The 19,989-nt window shown below is 36.3% G+C and overlaps 3 protein-coding genes across 5 annotated transcripts; 1 reads left to right on the top strand and 2 right to left on the bottom strand.

Annotated features, from left to right (window-relative positions):
- Positions 1–1,139: 1,139 nt before the first annotated feature.
- Positions 1,140–4,109, bottom strand: LOC113762065 (sphingolipid delta(4)-desaturase DES1-like). The gene is made up of 2 exons (XM_027305314.1): positions 3,699–4,109; positions 1,140–2,250 (listed from the first exon to the last, which is right to left on the bottom strand). Exons 1-2 carry the CDS (start codon positions 3,852–3,854, stop codon positions 1,417–1,419), a joined length of 990 nt encoding a protein of 329 aa, XP_027161115.1. The 5' UTR covers positions 3,855–4,109; the 3' UTR covers positions 1,140–1,416.
- A 1,582-nt stretch (positions 4,110–5,691) lies between these two features.
- Positions 5,692–11,081, top strand: LOC113763299 (pre-mRNA-splicing factor ATP-dependent RNA helicase DEAH1-like). Of its 2 annotated transcripts, XR_003467327.1 has the most exons (5): positions 5,692–5,781; positions 6,066–6,346; positions 9,820–9,971; positions 10,428–10,620; positions 10,771–11,081. XR_003467327.1 is itself a non-coding variant. In XM_027307065.1 (2 exons), exon 1 carries the CDS (start codon positions 6,883–6,885, stop codon positions 9,652–9,654), a length of 2,772 nt encoding a protein of 923 aa, XP_027162866.1. In that variant the 5' UTR covers positions 6,834–6,882; the 3' UTR covers positions 9,655–9,971; positions 10,428–11,081. The 2 variants fall into 2 exon arrangements, 1 of the variants encoding a protein (XP_027162866.1); XM_027307065.1 differs by lacking the exons at positions 5,692–5,781; positions 6,066–6,346 and having other exon boundaries at positions 6,834–9,971; positions 10,428–11,081.
- A 595-nt stretch (positions 11,082–11,676) lies between these two features.
- LOC113763300 (E3 ubiquitin-protein ligase AIRP2-like) lies at positions 11,677–17,525 on the bottom strand. 2 transcript variants are annotated; one of them, XM_027307066.1, is made up of 5 exons: positions 17,120–17,525; positions 15,706–15,856; positions 15,569–15,635; positions 15,207–15,441; positions 11,677–12,157 (listed from the first exon to the last, which is right to left on the bottom strand). In XM_027307066.1, exons 1-5 carry the CDS (start codon positions 17,230–17,232, stop codon positions 11,947–11,949), a joined length of 777 nt encoding a protein of 258 aa, XP_027162867.1. In that variant the 5' UTR covers positions 17,233–17,525; the 3' UTR covers positions 11,677–11,946. The 2 variants fall into 2 exon arrangements, with proteins under 2 accessions (XP_027162867.1, XP_027162868.1); XM_027307067.1 differs by lacking the exon at positions 11,677–12,157 and adding an exon at positions 14,380–15,127.
- Positions 17,526–19,989: the final 2,464 nt, after the last annotated feature.

Genomic DNA, 19,989 nt, shown 5'->3' with positions numbered 1-19,989 from the left:
TTAATATAATTACTATAACTGTTGAGTTATAAAACTAATTTAACATTTACATGACTACAACATTAAAACTAAACATGAACAAGTAATAGGTCTTAAAAAGTACATAAACCAAATAACTTTTCAACAATATTTATATCTAATTCGTTCAAAATACATGAAAAATAGTAATAAAACATGCGGTCATAAGTCAATACATCTTCAAAGGTTGGAACTTCTTCGTATGTTTGTGACTTGAATCCAAACATATTGGATGATTTGTGTTTCTAGACCAAAAAGAAATCAACCAATATTATGTCAACACAAAAAATTACTCAAACAATAAGTTAAATTTTCAGTTATGCATTACCAATATTGACTTTCAAGAAAGCTAGTAGAACAGTCTTCAAATATATTTTTGTATTTTGTATATATTTAGTATTTAATAATAATTTATTTGAATATATAATTATATATAATATCAAAATATAAATATTATATATATCATTATATATATAGGTAATTTAAGGGTCGAGCCTATATCGGATTTGAATCTAATAAGACCCAAACTCGACTCATTTATTTTGGACCTAATTTTTAGATTCAAGTTCAGACTGACTGACTAAAAGGTTAAGCTCATCGAGCTTTTTCTCAGGCCGAACGAGCCAAACTCGAGTTAGCCCGACCCCGTTGATAGTCCTAATTATTCCAATGCATCACCTTCCATTTCTATTACTCTATAATTATTCCTCGCTTGAAATGCTACGAGAACCAGCCCGACTCACCTTCCATTTCTGTTACTCTATAATTATATTCCTTGGTTTAAATGCTGCAAGAATCAGCCTAACTCGAGGATTGCACTCTCCTCCTGGATCATTTATTTTTCTCTCATTATTTATTTCTTTGCTTAGACACATTGAGTGTTCCTCACCCACTAGTATAGGAATAATTTTTTTCATTTTCAACGCCACCAATGTAGAAAAATTTTTACACGATGTTCAAATGCAAGACCCCCACCATCTTTCAAGTTTCAATAGAGGGGTGCAGGAATAAATCCGATTAAAGTTGCCAACTCGTATCAAATGAGATACAAGGCATACAAATATGCCATCCAAACAAGGTAGAAAGAATTCCAAAAAGTGAAAAAAAAAAAAACTTCCATAGGGAGAAAAATGGGGCAAATAAATCTAAAATAGATCATAGTATTACATATATATCAACTAGCAACGTCTATACTTCCATGCTTCGACAACATAACTCAGAAAATGTCATTTTAGTAAGAGGAAAAATGGAAAAAGAAAACTAATAGTATTACAAAATCTTGTTTGTGTACTAAACCATAAAACTAACCAAAGACTTAAAGAACAAAAAAGGCCTATCCCATGTTAAAACCAGGAAAAACGCGAGGAAATGGAAAGGGAATGCAGCACTAGAAAAACCTTAATCAGATTTGTTTGTGGTCACTGTAGACAACTTTCTCTTCATTCTACTGAAGGGACCAACAGTGCAATCCATTATATACGTGTAGATGACCTGGCTCCAAGATCTATATGACTTCAAACTATCATAATATTCAGGTGCAATCTCCCTCACCTTGTGAAGCTTGTACCCAGGAATCCTAGGAAAATCATGATGCTCATTGTGGTATCCTACATGCCAAGTCATTAGATTCAAGGGACCGTAGTAGGAATATGTTTCTTGGTCTGGCTTAAAGACATAATGTTCTGAGATAAAGTGGCCAGCCATTGGGTGCATTCCACCACCAACGAAAGTTGACAGGATCATATATGCAAAAGATCTCCAGCCCCAGAAATAGACCATAGCTGCATCAACAGCCAACTGAACAAGCAAATTGACAAGCTCCCATATACCAGGTGGTTTTGGTTTGAGAAAAAGTGGCCGGAAAGCATAAAAGAAGAGTTGTAAGACGACCCAAATGGATTTTGTGAGAATGTTTGTCACAACATGGCCTTCGGCAAGGCTTGGGACGTCCATGTCGACTCCATCAACTCCTTGGAAGCGATGATGCTCAAGATGGTACTTTTGGAAGGTGACAGACATAGGTACCCCGATAGGAAGGTTAGCAAAAATCCCAAGCCAACGGTTGTAGACAGGAGTTGAAAAGGCAAGATTGTGACTCAGTTCATGAATGGCCAAGAAGAGGTTGTGGTTGAGAAACGAGCCAAAAAAGTAGGCCACCATTAATATCTTCAGCCAACTTGCATCATGAAGGTACGTTGCAGTCCACAGCTGAAGCAAAACAACCATAGCAATCTGCAAAAGAAATTTGCAGAGCATCAGGCAAACAAAAAGCAAATGACACGAGAATAAGTGCAACATTAGGAGCTATAGAAACTTTCATACTGACAAACAAAGAAACCTGTTGAACTTAGTGTATGTCATCTATGGTAACACATCAACTCGTATCTATCTATCGACCAAAAAAGAAAGTGAAACAAAAAGAATTCCAAGTGTTGATAGCTATTCTCAATGTTGGTCAATAAGAGTATTTAATATGAATCTTTTGATGCTCTTTGCTGCCATATGAATACCGTCTCCACCTAAAAGAATTTAAAAAAAAAAACTGAGACAACAAACCCTTTCAAGTACCATTTTCACATCTGCTGTGAGAAGACTGTAGAAAAAACAAGTATTATCTTACCCATTGACATCAGATATTACATCATCAGAGGCAGTTTTGCAAGTACAACATGCCTATGGTCACAACATACAGCTCAAGGAAAATTAGACAGCCAAGTGAACAGTTGTCAGAGATCAGCAATCTTAAGAAAGATTATTAGCAAAACAAGAAAATTCTACAATTGCTGGGTATCCTCATAAAGCTCCAAGTTATGGGAGGAATCTGTAATTGTCCATTGCCATTCACAGCTAAGTTATAGCTATCTAATATTCGCTTATAATGGGTGAAAATTTAATCAATTAAAACAGAGCAAAGGGCACCTGATCTCTGCCCATTACACGGGTAGCAATTCGCAAATGTGAATCGCCAATTCACCCTGTCCCATTTACAATGACGAAAATACCATTGGCCGACCATGCCAACCAAAAAAGGTTTGCGTATATTCCAACCATAAAGACCATAGATCATTGAAACTAATACTGAACCTTCCAGACTATTGATGGGGTTCAAACACCTGAACAACTCAAAAAAGGAAGATTCGATAAAGTTGCCACCAAAAGTTTCATATTCTTAGAGGAAAGTCTTCCGGTTAAAAGGGCAGAAAAAGAATTGGAGGACTGAAGATTCAGGATTTAGCTCTACACCGAGTACTTGATTCTTTGCCAGAATTAATGTAAATATCTGGTAGGTCAATAACAGAGATCCCAAAGTCAACACTATTCGATCTAAACAAAACAGCTTTAAAACCTCAAAGATCGCATAATGCCAACCAAAAAGCATAAACCTTTTCCGGCATAAATAACACAATGCATCATCGAAAGCCCGAAAGAACATCAAAAACAAGGTCAATATCAAACTAGGAATGCAAAAATTCAAAAACTTTCAAGTCAAATGAACGCAAGATGCACTAGCAGACACAATTTATAAAAAAAAAAATTTAAAATAAAACAAGAATGATCAAAAGATTAGTTTTTTTTTAAAAAAAAATTTTTGCTCCCACATTAACGAATAACCAAATCCCATCAAACATTTACACAAAATCAATTAAAATTGAAATGCCATTGCTGCAAGTTGAAACTACCTTGAGAAAAGCAAAAGGGTCAGGGCCAAAGAGTTCTCTGATTTGAGGATAGTGAGAGAGGATCTGTCTTCTACGAGAGGCATGGGGCTCATCTGTATATGACCAGAAAAAATCTGTAGCCATTACTCCTTCTTTATCATCTTCTACGAACCCCATTGCCTCCTCTGTTCTCCTCTGTCTCTTGCTAGTTGATACCTTCCCCCTCCCCTTGTCCAGCAAAGAGATTGAGACTCTCTTTTGTTTTGTTTGTTTTCCCTTGGTGCTCTTTTTCCTATTGCCCACTGTTAAGAAATCAAGCAGCAAACCAATCGAGCGGTTTGTATTGATTTAAAAACAGAAATTAAAACGATGGCCACTTTTTGTTTTCGGAGGGGAGAAAAAAAAGGAGCTGTAGGACTAGAACCGGAAGTACACAACTGGGCATAGAAAAGATATGGGCCATAACTTATCGTTTGGATTTTGCTCATACTCTTTTATCTTTCTGTTTTTCCACAAGCAATTCTCCAATCAGAGGGACAGACAGCGAGGGGCCGGATTGACAACTGGCCGTGGAATGGGAAACTTGGCCGTTTCCCAGCATACAATTTTCCACGGCATTTTTTTTTGAAAAAGCATGTGAAACTGAGTTTAAAGTTTGGGGTCCTTTTTATTTATTTATTTTTGGTGGGAATTGTGGGTGTAATTTGTAAAGTTTGGGGTGGTCCTTTTTATTTATTTACTCACGCAACTATACACCCAAACTTAATAATTATTTTTGCCAAAAGCTCTATAAATTATAATGTGAAGTTTTCTTAAATTACTGTCAGATGGATTTAGGATTAATATATGATCTCACTTGTAGACCATATATTATAGTGGTATAAATTATAGCCACATCAGTCTCATTTACCATCACTTTTCAAATATACTGCATGAGTGTCATATGACCATACGAATATTCCATATGGTCTATAAATATATTTCTATACAAGTATTTTTGAAGTCTATGGCTAATAATTTTGTGTTTACAAATTTTTAATGTGATGCTGCTAGGAAATATTAGGATGGAGCCAGAAATAATCACATGGTATAAAAACGAAGGAAGACTCAATTCACGTGGATAACTGATCTAGCTAGATCAATCCAAATTAAGTTTCATGTTTCTATTTGGAAAAATTGTTTAAAACATCTCTCACATCTCGCTAAATGAATTTTTCGTTCTTTACTTTTAAAATATTAACTTTACATCTCTTACAAATTCAAGTTAACAAAAATTGATTCTAACTTAAATTTTTTATCACTTTTTAAATTGAAATCAAATGTGATCCACATACAATCATTTTTTTTATATACAAAAAGTTCAGATTCCACTTTTTTAGTGGTAAAAAGAAATATAAATCAAGTCAAATCCCATTTTTTTAAGAAAAAAATGAATATAATTCGGATTAAATCTTACTCCTTTAAGGATAAAAATGAATATGTATTGAGTCATTTGTTTAACTATAAATGAGATTTGACTTTTCTGTCCATAAAAAAAAAAAAATCACATGTGAGTAACATAACAAATTTAGGATAAAAAATGATCGAAAACATAGATTGGAACCAAATTTTACTGCTTGGATATTACAAGGGATATAAAATTTGTATTTTAAAAGTAAAAGATAAAAAGAAAAATCATTTAACTGAATGTGAGTAACTTTTTAAACAATTTTTCCTTCCTATTATGAGGATTAATTCAAAAATATTAATAAACCGGATCGTTGAAAGTATCTGCCGGACACTTGGACTTTGGAGTTTCCCTGTTATGACCCCTAACTATATGAAACTTGGGGACCGCGGTCGGAAGTTACTACTCAAGGGTCTGAATTGTATTTATTTCGATTATTGAGGAAACTTCGAACTCTTCTTGTTTAGTTTCAGACTTCCGTACCCTGTCAACTTACGTGTTCCCCAAACAAAGAGTTTCAGACTTCCGCAACCCTGGGAACTAGTCAACTTACGTGTTCCCCAAACAAAGTAACAAAACTAACCGCCAACTTTAGCTCACACATGTTTCAGACGAATTCTCTAACGGCTTCCAACATTTATTGTCCCTGCAAGGAGGGTAACCGACTTCACACTTCATATGCTCTTTACCATTTCATGAATTTCTTGGATCCAATTTTTTTTTTAGTCTTTTGTGATTGTAATATCAGAAGGATTTTCTTGATATTCAACAGAAAGTTAGTTTATAAGTCCTGTTTCTATCAGGGTTATGTGGGTTGATCAAACCTATTCCCAAGTGCAATTCCGAAGATGCATTTTGATTAATCAGTCGGTTCGGAATTGTGTTTGATAATTAAGAAACTGACTAGTCTCCCGTTGGCGGCGTTTCTTTCTTTGTTGCAGAGCCGCGGCGCTTTTTATCGTATTTTCATCTTATTTCCGCTACCAAGTTTGTTAGATTGTTTTCGGCATCTGCTTATTTCTGTGGAAGAAGAAATCAATCTAGAGGAGGAAACTTTTCCACAATAAAATACTGACTAAAGTTGGGAAAGCGTGGAGGGTTGTACAGGTTCTTATACCCTTGCTCGTTGGGCGGCCTTCAACTAGCTTCCTACTTGATTCAGCATTTAAGTCAGCCGGCTTAGTGTTTATTGCTGGACGATGCTGGTATCTTTGAGCTTCAGGTTAGTAACAAAGTATTCGTGATATTATATATATATTTCAGTTCGATTCTTTTTGTCTTTGGATCTTTCTCTGTTACTTTTTCTATTTTCCCTGTCCTCAGTCAGATTATTTGTTTCTTTTGCGTAATTTTGTCCAAATACATTCATATCTTCAAGATTGCATAGATTAGTGGGGAGTGATTTGAGGAGCTGGGTGTCAGATAAGTTGATATCAATTTTAAGGATATTCAAATCCTTGTGTGGTCCGATATGTGATTAGTCTATCTAAGAGAGCTTTGTCTGCACCGGAGCTTGTGAATTTCCTTGTACAGGAGGGATTTCCTTCAAAGAACAACAAAACATTGTCTTTTGCTCAAGAAATTTTTGATAGACTGGGGATTATGGCGTCGTCTGAGCTGAATTTGTATCAAAAGCAAGAAAGTGTGGCAACAATGTCAACTAGGAAACACAACAATTGTGCCCTTTTGGGAGATAATGATGAGTACCAGAACCAGATTGATAGAGGAGGAGTTGGTATAAATTCGGTGCCTAAGGATATGGAGATGGGGAAAGAGGGTACCTCAAGAAAAAGGTTCAGAAAGAGGACAGAAATCAAAGAGGATGCTGATTCTGATTCTCAAGATGAAAGGTTAGTTAGAAGTCAGATTTGCAAGGATAGAAGTGATGGCTCTGACATGGAAGAGGAAGAAAGAATTCGTGATCGAAGGGAGAGGGAGTTGGAGAAGAATTATAAAGAAAGGGATGCAGCACGGACTAGAGAGTTGGCTGCAGTGCACAAGTCAACAAGGAAGGAGGGAAATGGGGCAGTTCAGGGGTCTAATGCTGTTAAGATGGATCACATTATGATGCTAAGGGAAGTTTCGAGGCAAAAGTATTTGAAGAAAAGGGAGCAAGATAAAGTAGAGGAACTTGGAGATGATATTCAAGATGAGCAGTATTTATTTGAGGGCTTAAAACTCACAGAAGCAGAGCATTGCGATCTTAGATATAAGAAAGAATTGTATGGGCTTGTTAAGAAGAGTTCTGAAGAGGCAGATAGTGTAAAAGAGTACAGGATGCCAGAATCCTACGATCAGGAAGGGAGTATAAATCAGGACAAGAGATTTTCTGCCGCTTCCAAGTGCCACAGGGATCCTAATGCTGAAAATACGGGGAAGCCCTTTGCTGAGCAAGAAGCATGGGAACAAAATCAAAGGGGGAAGGCAATTCTCAAGTTTGGGTCAAGAGATAGAAAACAAAGAGGTGATGAATATGAGTTTGTATTTGATAACCAGATTGAATTCATAAAGGCAGCAGTTATGGATAGCATGAATGATGAACAAGAATCGGTTATTGAGCCAACTGAAAAATCTGGGGGCAGATCAGCATTTGACGTGCTTCAGGAGGAGCGAAAAGCTCTACCTATTTATCAGTATAGAGAAGAATTGCTTCAGGCTGTAAATGATCATCAGGTTCTTGTTATCGTCGGGGAGACGGGTTCTGGAAAGACAACCCAGATTCCTCAATATCTCCACGAGGCAGGTTTCACAAAAGTTGGAAAGGTTGGGTGTACCCAGCCACGCCGAGTTGCGGCCATGAGTGTTGCTGCTCGAGTTTCTCAGGAAATGGGAGTCAAAGTCGGGCATGAGGTTGGTTATGCCATTCGTTTTGAGGACTGTACTTCCAAGAAGACCGTTCTGAAGTACATGACCGATGGCATGTTATTGAGGGAGTTGCTTGGTGAACCTGCTCTTGCAAGCTACAGTGTCTTGATGGTGGATGAGGCTCATGAGAGAACATTATCGACTGATATACTATTTGGCTTGGTTAAGGACATTGCTCGTTTTCGACCTGATCTTAAGTTGCTCATCTCAAGTGCCACACTAGATGCTGAGAAGTTCAGTGATTACTTTGATTTTGCTCCAATTTTCAAAATACCTGGAAGGAGGTATCCTGTTGACATCCATTTCACCAAAGCACCAGAGGCGGATTACTTGGATGCTGCAGTTGTCACTGCCTTACAAATCCATCTGACACAACCACCTGGGGATGGTGATATATTGATTTTCTTAACTGGGCAGGAAGAAATTGAAACTGTCGAGGAGATCCTGAAGCATAGGCTACAAGGTTTTGGAGCAAAAATTGCAGAGCTGATCATATGTCCAATTTACGCAAACCTACGAACAGAGTTGCAGGCAAAAATATTCAAGCCCACTCCTCAAGGGGCACGCAAGTGTGTCCTGGCGACAAATATTGCTGAGACTTCATTGACGATTGATGGGATAAAGTATGTTATCGATCCAGGATTTTGCAAAATGAAGTCTTACAATCCCCGAACTGGGATGGAGTCATTATTGGTTGCTCCTATCTCAAAAGCATCTGCAGATCAACGGGCTGGTCGATCTGGACGAACGGGTCCAGGAAAGTGCTTTAGACTGTACACTGCACACATTTACTACAACGACTTGGAAGATAATACCGTCCCGGAGATAAAAAGGAGCAACCTATCAAATGTTGTGCTTACTCTCAAGAGCCTCGGCATTCATAACTTGTTGAACTTCGACTTTATGGATCCACCATCAACAGAAGCTTTATTGAAAGCCCTGGAACTTCTTTATGCACTAGGTGCGCTAAATAAGCATGGTGAGCTGACAAAGGTTGGTAGAAGAATGGCAGAGTTCCCTCTTGATCCAATGCTTTCCAAGATGATCGTAGCTTCTGAAAAGTATAAATGCAGCGAGGAAATCATATCTATTGCAGCAATGCTCTCTGTAGGAAATTCAATATTTTATCGTCCAAACAACAAAAAAGTTCTCGCTGATAATGCAAGGATGTATTTCCATGTAGGGAATTCCGGGGACCATATTGCATTACTTAATGTCTACAACTCTTGGAAGGAAACAGACTATTCAACACAATGGTGTCATGAGAATTTCATACAAGTCAGAAGCATGAGGCGTGCAAGAGATATAAGAGATCAGTTGAAGAGGTTGTTGGAAAGAGTTGAAATTGCCTTGACATCAAATCTCAATGACTTAGAAGCTATTAAGAAGGCCATAACTTCTGGGTTTTTTCCTAATTCAGCAGTCATGCAAAAGAATGGACTATATAGAACTGTAAAACTGCCCCAAACTGTATATATCCACCCTAGTTCAGGCTTACTGCAAGCGCCTCCTAGCTGGGTAATCTACCATGAGTTGGTCTTGACGAGCAAGGAGTACATGAGACAGGTGACTGAATTAAAGCCAGAGTGGCTGGTGGAAATAGCTCCCCACTATTTTCAGTTGAAAGATGTTGCCTATCCTGATTCAAAGAAAGCAGCCGTGTGAAGGGGTTGCACATCCTACAAGTGAACATTTACATCCTTCTTGAACTGAAGAGATGGAGTCGCCTAGCCATCCAATCCTTTGATTATTTATTTTATGATATGCAAAATTAGGATATGATTCATTTTAATTCCATGGAATTTACATGTCTTTTGATTAACTTTGCAGTGTCATTCGAGAACTCTCCTCTTTCATATGAAGCAAAACATGGCTACTATGACATTCCTTGAAGGCGCTTTTATTTTTCTTCTATTTGGTGTGAGGAAGATTTTTTATGGAGATCAAATGTAACAGAATATGATATTACGATTGACTCATAGGTATGTATGCTCTAGTCTTTTCCTTTTGGTTGCCTAATCATTTCTTTCATAAAGCAAGTTGATGGAACTATAAACGCATGTTCTTCGCTACTTATTCCTGGTATGCTGCTTTAAGGTTCAGGACTCTCTTCAAACTCACTGCTTCTTGTATCGATTAGGAAGAAGAATAAAATGGGTTTATCCTCATTCTGATTCATGATTGTATTACATTGTATATGTTACATATTACTGGTGTTTTCTGGGAAGTAGAGTCGATGGACAGAAATTTGAATTTTTGTGTCTTACCTATTTAGTTGATATTGCACTTACATGAGCCATGGACGGATGAAAGGAGAGATGCAACAAGATATATGTTGCAGAGTAGTGACTGAGCATGGTGGAATAGGAACACCTGCTGGTCCTTGTCGTAACAGCAGCAGGTTAATAATGATTTGGTTTACTCTTTTGAGTTTGCAGATGGTTTTCTGCTGTTCAGAAGCTGATTTGGAATTCTTGGTGTTCAATATTCCCTGATGCATAGCACTAGCAGTAGCAGAGAGTGCTTAGTCATGCTCAGGGTCTGCGATACTGGGTGCTTCGACAACGGCAACTAAAGCCTCCGCAGCACCAGGTTTTATTTGATCTCATAACGTCAGCACATAAAAATCAGGTTCTGGAATTACTTCAATGTTTATAGACTTCCCCCCTCCACCCCTCTCTTTCGTCGCTCTCATTTTTTCACCTTAAATCCAAGATGCAACAGCAAATTTTTCAGCAGATTGAGATTGTTAGACGTGACAAGTTTTTCTTTTCTGGACAGGGGACCAAGATTTGTAATTTCATGATTCAAAACTTCCCTGGAAATGAATGAGATTCAGGGTGAGCATCCCTTGAGCAGCTAAATTTTGTAATTTGAGATATGGCAAGCCACAGCATGCAGCTGAAGTTGACACTCAATGGTACAACAAAACTTGATGGATATGTTAGCAGCTTTAGACTCAAATTACATGAAGATGTGATAGTTATATTTGCTTTGCTCTTTTGTTTGAATGCAAAAACAGCTGGCGAATCACCCAATTTTGAAACACAACGATAATCAATTGAATTCCCAGTTTGCGTTGGCCAAGCCAATTGCATGTTAAATGCTTAGCTTTTGCAATTCCTGTCCGTCTTAACGAACTTCGCTCCATTGCAGTCGAGAAGCGTTTAGCGTCTGTCTAATAAAAGATCCATAAGCCCCTTTGTCCCCTTTTTCAATTCTGTCGTCCTAAGAAATCCCATGCAGAGTATTTCTCTCGTGCTTTTGCCTGAATTATGCAGCCGCTCGCCATGTTTGAAAATTGCCTGATGTCCATAGAGTTGAATAAATGACCATGCAATGGCCATTTTTTAACTTCCTGCCATAACTTGTCGACGTCTCGTTTGGTCATATAGTCCAATCTCCTTTTCTAGTTAACAGGCTACTGTTAAGAACTGCTTCGACAACATTATCCATCTCTCAAAATAGATATGACCTTATTAGCTCATTTCACCAAACCACAGGATTTCATCTGCAATCCACGTCATTTAACTACTATTGAAACATCCCCTTGCGTGTGCGTGTGTGCTACAAAGACATTGAAGCAGTCTGAGGAACTGCCACATATTCAAGACAATCAAACAAGAAAAGCATTCATTTGTGTTATTGGCATACCCAGATCTTAAGAAGTCCTTCAAAGGCAATGCAGGGAAGAATATCCAATGAGATAAAGGACTGTTTAACCGAGTCTTTGAGCTGTACATATATACGATTTTGCTGCATACAATTTATAAGCCTCTTCTAGCTATTCTAACTTAAATTCACCCACAGCCTACAATAATACAGGCGGGGTTTGTCAACTTAAAGGTGGAAGGAAACCAGTGCATTTCTAATCTAGTCGAAGAAGTTATTATAGGGTTTAGAACACCCAGAGACACAGCAGCACTTCAGGAGACCGCTCAGACAAAACCCTTTTCCCTACCTTAAATGATTATCGTAAGTGTCAAAAAGGTTATCCGGAACAATAAGAGGCAACTTATCTATATACATAAAGAGCCTTCTCAGATTCTCCCTTGTTATGGTAGCCATGTCCACGACATCCTTGCTGTCCATAAGCACCCAGAGATCACCTGAGTTGACCCTCTTCAGGCTATCACGGCAGAAGGGGCACGATTGTGACCTTAAACGCCTGCGATAACCTTTTTGCTCAAAAAAGGTTTCAGGAATAAAGAGAAATATACGTACAAGATCAAATTATAGTATGGCAATGTCCTGGAGAGATGTCAGCAACAAACGATTACACAAAATAGATAGGGAAATCCACTATATATAAATCATGGCGAACTTTATTCTTGATTATACTCTCCTAATTTTTTTTATCAATTTTTTTGTGGGTAGGTGGGGGGAGGGGAAAGAACATTCTGCTAAAGGAATTTCAATTTCATTTTCCCATAAACCTGTCCATGACAACCTGTGAAGGGTATCTAGATCCTTGGTCTGTAAAACACTTGCTCCCAATGGTTAGTGATGCCCACCTATGAAGCTGAAAGCTAAGAAAAAACTTCCAGAGCAGTGATTTCAAAACCCAGTGTACATGACTGTCTTGCTTAAGAATAAAAGAGATCAAAATTCTGGAACTTATGATAAAGCAAACCATAAAACTTAGATTTTCTACTGCAGACATTTTTAGCTACAGGAAGGTACTTTCTACTTGTCTATTGATAGCACTTGGATCTCTGTAATACATCTATAATCACGTCTGTACCCTACTACTAAAAAAAAAACCATATTCATTATTAATCAGTTAAACCACACTTGTCACGATATGTCATGTTCTAATGCTATTATATTAAAGTGAAAAGTGAATGAATAAATAACCCTAAAGCTTTGTTCTAGTTGGTTGCTCCAATATTGCATTATGGAAGGAACAAGACCAAATTTGCTGAAAGTGCTCTTCCACTGGATACAAAACTTTTCTTGGTATCAGGAGGTAAAGGAAAAGAGGATAGAAAAAGCTATTAGGAAGCAAAAGCTCTAGCTTACAAAAGCATGTTAAAGCATTTACTTAGTAGGGTGACCAATGACCAATATATCTGTTAAGTGTTCTTTTCATTAAAAATAAAATCTTTCTAGTAAAAATAATTTACCACCCCACAATTGGAAACTATCAGAACATAATTGTGATATTAAGCACCAACAACTTTGACCAAGCACATGAAAGCATTCTCGCTATGCTCCACCTCTGATTTTTATGCAAATACACCAAAACCACCTTATACTTGGACACCTAGGTAAATGAAATGAACACATTCAATAAAAGATAAAGCAAGTTGTGTTTTCAAATATAATGTTTAGTACTAGGACACCAGTAAATAAAATAAACACATGCAATAAAAGGTAAAGCAAGTTGTGTTTTCAAATATAGTGATTAATGATTGTTCACTTCTTGCTGGAATGAATGAGAGAAGAAACGTGACTCGCAGAATTAGGAGAAAGAGTTTAAAATCATCCACTCAGAAACTATTGCAAGAGGGATCAACTGTTTTTGAAACCACCTTGCAGACCAGATGGGAATCATACAGTAGTCTGTAAGCCAATAAAAGAACATGCTGACAATGACAGCAGTAGGAGTAAGCCCCTGAATAGCCAATCACTTTCCCCCCTCACAACCAGTAAATCATTTCCACATTCATATATAATCTAATCTGGGTGCTATCACCTTTCAAGACAACCACATACATTTGGAAACTATTGCTAGAAGCAGAGAAGGCACAGATAAAGACTTTTCTAGGATAAGGAAGAGATAGTCCAGGTAGTTGTAAACCTTGCACTGGCTTATTTTCCTGGACCAGTTTGTTCCTTTATACTACACAATATAGGAAACATATCACTCCAAATATCTCAAAAGGTTCGAATGAAGAAGTACCTTCAACTTGCTCCTGACATTACACACTAGTAAACATCCGCATGTTTAATATCCACTTGTGCACAGGATTAAAGAGTAACATATCCAATCAAGCAGAGTAAAACTTGATTAGAAGTAAAGAACGAATCCAAAAAGTTAAGAAGCAAGTAATTGCCCCACTCTTCTGTTATAGCACATTGACTGGCGCATGAAGACAATTATGTACTAGCATTTTCTTTTGGCACATACTTCATCGGTGGAATCCCAATTGCAACATCTAGGTTCTCTGAATAGAAATACCTACATACTATCACGTATAAAATTGTAGCTAGTAGAGCTCTGTAGTTGTTTTACAGCAGAGGAAACACTTTTAACAACTTCATTGTAATATAAAGCTTGTAATAAAAAGCACAACAACCATTATTTGGTAAGCCTGTTTCCATAATTGAAGCTATGTCACAATTTTCCCCATCTCCAACTCCACTTGAACCCCCCCCCCCCTTTTTTCCAATTGCAAAGCATTGATGAAAAAGTAATTACTCAACACCTTCAATTCAAGTTCTAGAGTACGATAAATGTCAAGTTCTAGATGCGAGTTACATAATAGCAAAAGCAAATTTCCAAAAAAAAAAAAGAAATATACTTAAAATGACCACTTATTAAGAACTAGCTTTTTGCTCATTGCCCTGCTTACTGCCCATAAGCTGGACCATGGACTTCAACACCACAGTGACTATCCAATTCGACCTGTCATTCATCTGAGCTTCTTCTCCATTAATGTGTGTGAACATCTAAGATTATAAACTTGCAATCTAACACTAGATTTAGCAAGATTTCTTTATTTAATCTCACATATGTATAAACCTATTCAAAACAAAGCTTTTGTACTGTAGGATCTGTAAAAGTATATAATCTTACAAATATACAGCTGCACATGCCAGTATAACATACTTTTCAGAACAGCAGATACTTATCAGTTTACATTGATAGTTCAAATTATGCTAGAGTTTCTACACAATAATAATAAGAAATAGTTTATCTTCGGTCGTGAATTTTTGGCTATTTCATTCCAAACTGTCTTTTGAAAATGAAACTTCCCCACTTACATTGTCCAGATGTAACTACGTAGCCATATCCCACCAAAACTATTTACATTGTGGATATGCCTCTGACTCGGAATTAAATAAACCAAGCATATATTCCAACATGGAATGCAGTAAAGGCAACATAGTTGATAAGTGACTGTCATTGATCCTGAATGATGCACAGAGGAGGACAAAGTAATTATAGAGATCTAAAGAGAAGTAGCAAAAGAAGGAAAAAAGAAGAGTACCATTCACGGTAGCATTTCATGCACATGGCATGGTTGCAGTTGGGCAAGACTATTTTGCTGTTCATCTCCATGCAAATACCACATTCTTCCTCCCTTTCAACTTCTAGCTCCGAAATTTGCCGGTGTTCCTCTTCATCTCTTCTTTTATATCTTTCCAAGCACACTGCTTTTTGCTTTTTGTCTTCTGTGTCGGTAACCCCCCTCTGGAGTTGCATTAATGAGGGATAGATAATAGCTGCAAAAGATTTCAAATCATAGGTGTAAATTTCATATTACATAATTAAACTCCTTACACCCCAAGAATTCACCTCCTTAAAAAAAGGGTTTATGAAGCAGAAGAGAACATAATTGCACAAAGTTACCATAGAATTCTCTAATGCTTGCTTTCCTTTCATGAGTGGACATTGTTGTGGTGCCATCGACGTAAACCTAGGGCACGAGACAAGCTGATAAACTAAGCTTATGGAAGACCTTGCATGACTCAAATTGAATATGTTACCTTATAAATCAGGATTCTTAACAGGCCAAGAGCACCAGCTAGGTGACAGTCAGTCCACTGAACCAGGAAAAGGAACAGGTGTGCTGCTGGACTGTAGGACATTCTCATCTGCAGGCAAGCACCATCATACTCCCGTGGAAAATCCGAAGCCCTGCAATGACCATATTGCAACTTTCAGATTCTAAATCAAAATCAACAATAACAGCAGCACTGCTAATTACAAACCAATTGATCAATTGACAAAATCTAATTGGATTATACATAATTTAGCGGAAAATTATTTTGTCCAGACAAATGCGCTTGAATCAATGTGGTTATGCTTCTATCAAGAGTTTCTTTCTGATTTTCATGTAGAAATGGTAAATACCCTCTTTTACTTTAGTGTGCCTTAATTTAGTTGCTCATTTTGTACCATTTCCTCTTTTTTCCATCACTTTTTGTGAATCAGCTATCCTTCCTCTAAATTTCCTCAAAAGTTGTCATCAGGATTTACGCAAAACTCTAACAGATATATAGAATATTATAATTATGTTGTAATTCCTTCGCAGTTTTATCAGCCCCACGTGTTTTAGGTAAGGCAACCGTCCCACTAACCAAAGGCCCCAGCAGGGAACAGTGCTCAACAATGACGTGCTTATCTGCCACCAAAAAATCAACATTCACCAAACGCGAAAAAGAGAGAGAGGAAAAAGCACCGGGGTAAAATGGAAGGATATCTCATTGGGAACTGAATCTACCAAAGTCGCTATTGATGAGCATTTTGAAAAGGTTTACCAGAAGCTAAGCATCTGATTAACTTGAAAAACGATACCTTTATCGCACTTCGAAGCAATTCTTAAAGTAAACTTCAAAGGAAAATTGAACCCCACATTTATCTAACCATCAAATGCACATTCCCTTAACATCTTACTGGGAAAAAAAAAAGGATGAACAAGAAGAAGAAGGAACTGCAACTACATGGATTTTACACTATGAAAAACCCAATAAAAATATAATCAAAACTTTTTACAAGTAAGATATTAAGAAAAAATTTCCATCAGAATTCAAACTTCATTTTAAAGAACTTGACTAGTTATTTTTGTCTCCAATTTCACCAGATTAAAAAGTGGAAGCCTTTTATACAAAACAGAAATGTGAAGTCCGGAAGAAATTTTCAGCTAAGACAGAATTTTCGAACAAATATAAAACCAAAACCAGAAACACAAAAACCCTTTAAGAGTTATCCACAAAAATCAAAACTTTGACCTGAAAATAAAAATGGCAAATGTTAAAACAAATGTTAAGTACCGCTCATCTGTGATCGAAAAATTACTACAAAATTTAAAACATTATCAACAGTTTAAAAGAAAATTAGACAACAAGAGGAGAAAAAAAAAAAAAAAGGTAAGCCACATAAAGGAAAGATTAGACTTACAGAGTATTGGCATGCTGAATATCAGCTTCAAGAACTTTGAGAGAATCCTTAAATGACTTCCGCATTGTCCCTCCTCCGGCTCCCCCAACTCCTCCCCCCCCTCCTATATACATCTTTCTCCAAAAATCAAATGGGATTTTTCGTGCAGCTCTTTCCCTTTAATTGCTTTTCTTTTTCCTTTCTAGAAACTGAGATTCCTCATCCCCATGGATAAAAAATTCAAAACCTCGTGAGCTAGAAGGTTCTTCAGTTACTGCGCTGATTTTCTCTGTCTAGAAAGAAAGATTTGATGAATATATTTTTTTTAAGCTGTGTGGTGGGGTATTTCGATGAAGAGTTCTATACTGTTCTTCTCTTCTCTTCCCTTCCTTTCTTCTTCAATATTCAATCCAAATGCAGACAGCGAAAATGGGAGGAAAAACTGGTGAGATAGATAGGGAGATAGAGATAGAGAAAAACAAATTAAAAAGAAGCCATGAGTCGTTTTCCGAAGGACACGTGGATCGGGCCGATGACGCTGCCCCCGTATAGCTTTAATTAATAAAATATCAAAATAATGAATGCTAACAAAATACTTATTAGTCCCCTCCCCTTTTAGATGGTTATTTTTTGAAACTTATACAAAAAAATACACGCGTTAGTAATTTGATGTATATGTAATAAAAAAAATGGTTAAAAATATGCTCGAAAAAAAAATGTAAAAATTTTTGAAAAAAAATTACAATCCAACCAAAATCTAAAGTATGCTTCTTTTTTTTTTAATTCAATTTTCCCCGTAACACCCAACTCATCTCTCGTCGGAGTAATATACAATGATACGGTTACTTACTGTGCTACTAATATTAGTATATTCTATCCTCAAACAAAGAATAAAAATAAAAAGGTTAGTTAGGTTTGGCGTAATTTAATCCACCTCTCACTATTTTTACTTTTATTACAAAGTCCACCTCTGTCAACTTTTGAATTGCATAGTGTTCATAAAAGGTGTATTGGGAGATTGCAATTATTTTTTTTGCATAATCTTGAGATTTTGGAAAATAAAAAAAGGTTCGTATAATGCGATGTCAAATTTTATCATTTTAGAAATTAGGCGAATTTACGTGAAAGGATTGCATACATACTTTTAATGCACACTGTGAAAGATTAATGTATCTACGCATGATAGGAACTGTCGAGAAACGTAATTAACGCTAATTTCACTAACAAAATTCATGTGGTGGTCCATTAATTCTATAATAATCAATGAGACGCAATAATTAATAACCGGAAATTTTACTCAATTTGATATGATGGGCCTGACATTTGTTAAAATTACGATGGTCAATTTTGATTATTCTAATCAAAATATGATGAGCAGAACTTTTCAAAAGTTTAAGGAGTTGTTTGAACCATCCATGTTTCATTCTTTTTGAAAAGTTCAGACCCAAAATCCAATCAGGATACGCCATCCCTTTTTGCAAACGAAGGAAAAATGAATCAGCTCTTCAAGAAAAAGGAAAAGAGTAAATAGCAGCTGCATCGAAGGTTTGTTTGGATAGATATTATTTGGAATAATTACTGTAGCACTTTTTGTGATATGATGTATGTGAGAAAAAAGGTGGTTAGAATTATAAAAAGGTTGGTTGGAAAATATATTTATGATACAAGCGAGATATTAACAAATGTTGATATGGTCAATTTATTAATTGAAAGATTTTTACTTTTTAGAGTAGATTAATTATTATTTATCAAAAAAACTCTACTGTCCAAACAACCCAATATAATTCAAAGTAATTGTGGTTAAAGGAAAAAAAAATGGTTACAAACTCAATTGTGGAACGTATTAATGCTATTAAAATTTTTTAGAACAAGATCTTGTTTTAAAGTAAGATTTAACCACTTGCAAAGTTTAGAATGTCTATAAATATAGCATTTATTTTCACCAACGAAATAATATCTCTCAATATAGAGCGTGAGCAAAACAATTTGGTGTTAAAAAAGATGTCAACTTTTAAATTTATTATTGTACTATTATGGAAAAGGATAAAATGGTTTTATGGTCCCATACTCTTAAAGAAAGATGTCGTCATCTTTTGAATTATTGTTTGTACCATTTGAAGGTCTTTTTTTTTTTTCAAAAAAAAAATGTTGTTCGAACTAGGACAAAAGATTAAGATTCAATTGAAAATTCTTACATATTTTACGGGGTTAATTGTCATTAACCCTTTTTCACTCAAGTGGAGAAATGGACAGAGGAGTGAGTGATAGGAGGGGGTCGAACGGTTGTCAGGAAAATGAAAAATGCATAGCATGTAATTTGGTACGCACGCAATATAATTTATTTTTAATAATATATAATTATAAAATAAATTTTTTTGACCCACAAACATAATGTGAAAAATGATATATAAGATGTAATTTAAAATTTATATTTTTTTTTATTCAAATTTGGACCATAAACCTTCAAAAACTATTGCTGGAAGCAACCGTTCCTGCCCTCCTCCGTGAGTGATCCATCAACTTGGTGCATTTGCTGGTGACACTGCTAATGCTACCGCTGCTCTTATCCACTTTCTCTGTCTTTAAGGATTTCTTTAAGTCTGAGATTGTGTGCTATCTTTTTGTTTTTGTCTGCCACAACATGCATTGCTTTCGGTTGCTAGCTTTCCCTCCACGCAGTCTTGGCCATTACCCTTCACCCTTTACTTCTTGCCCTCCTTTTTAAAACTAATTCCCTAATTACCCCAAGACTTAATAATTGCTTTTACTTGATTATTACATAACTTGAGATTAATTACTTAGAATAATTTGAGAAAATGTTCCATGCTCTTTGGTTAAAATATTAGTCCATAATCTATGCAAATGATCTTTTAATCAAAAATTTAGTCCTT

Source organism: Coffea eugenioides, chromosome 2 (assembly GCF_003713205.1).
Source record: "Coffea eugenioides isolate CCC68of chromosome 2, Ceug_1.0, whole genome shotgun sequence".
NCBI classification, from domain to species: Eukaryota; Viridiplantae; Streptophyta; class Magnoliopsida; order Gentianales; family Rubiaceae; genus Coffea; species Coffea eugenioides.
Note: the sequence above shows the minus strand (reverse complement) of the source record. Positions and strands in the feature narration are given on the sequence as shown.

What these genes read in the sequence shown, in the direction of transcription:
- LOC113763300 (XM_027307066.1), bottom strand. Translation starts at nt 17,232, where the DNA reads ATGTATATAGGAGGGGGGGGAGGAGTTGGGGGAGCCGGAGGAGGGACA. An exon ending in TAAGAATCCTGATTTATAAG is followed by an intron (nt 15,636 to 15,705) that starts GTAACATATTCA and finishes CTCGTGCCCTAG; the next exon opens with GTTTACGTCGATGGCACCAC. An exon ending in ATGAAATGCTACCGTGAATG is followed by an intron (nt 12,158 to 15,206) that starts GTACTCTTCTTT and finishes AGGTTATCGCAG; the next exon opens with GCGTTTAAGGTCACAATCGT.
- LOC113762065 (XM_027305314.1), bottom strand. Translation starts at nt 3,854, where the DNA reads ATGGGGTTCGTAGAAGATGATAAAGAAGGAGTAATGGCTACAGATTTT. An exon ending in ACCCTTTTGCTTTTCTCAAG is followed by an intron (nt 2,251 to 3,698) that starts GTAGTTTCAACT and finishes TTTCTTTTGCAG; the next exon opens with ATTGCTATGGTTGTTTTGCT.
- LOC113763299 (XM_027307065.1), top strand. Translation starts at nt 6,883, where the DNA reads ATGGAGATGGGGAAAGAGGGTACCTCAAGAAAAAGGTTCAGAAAGAGG.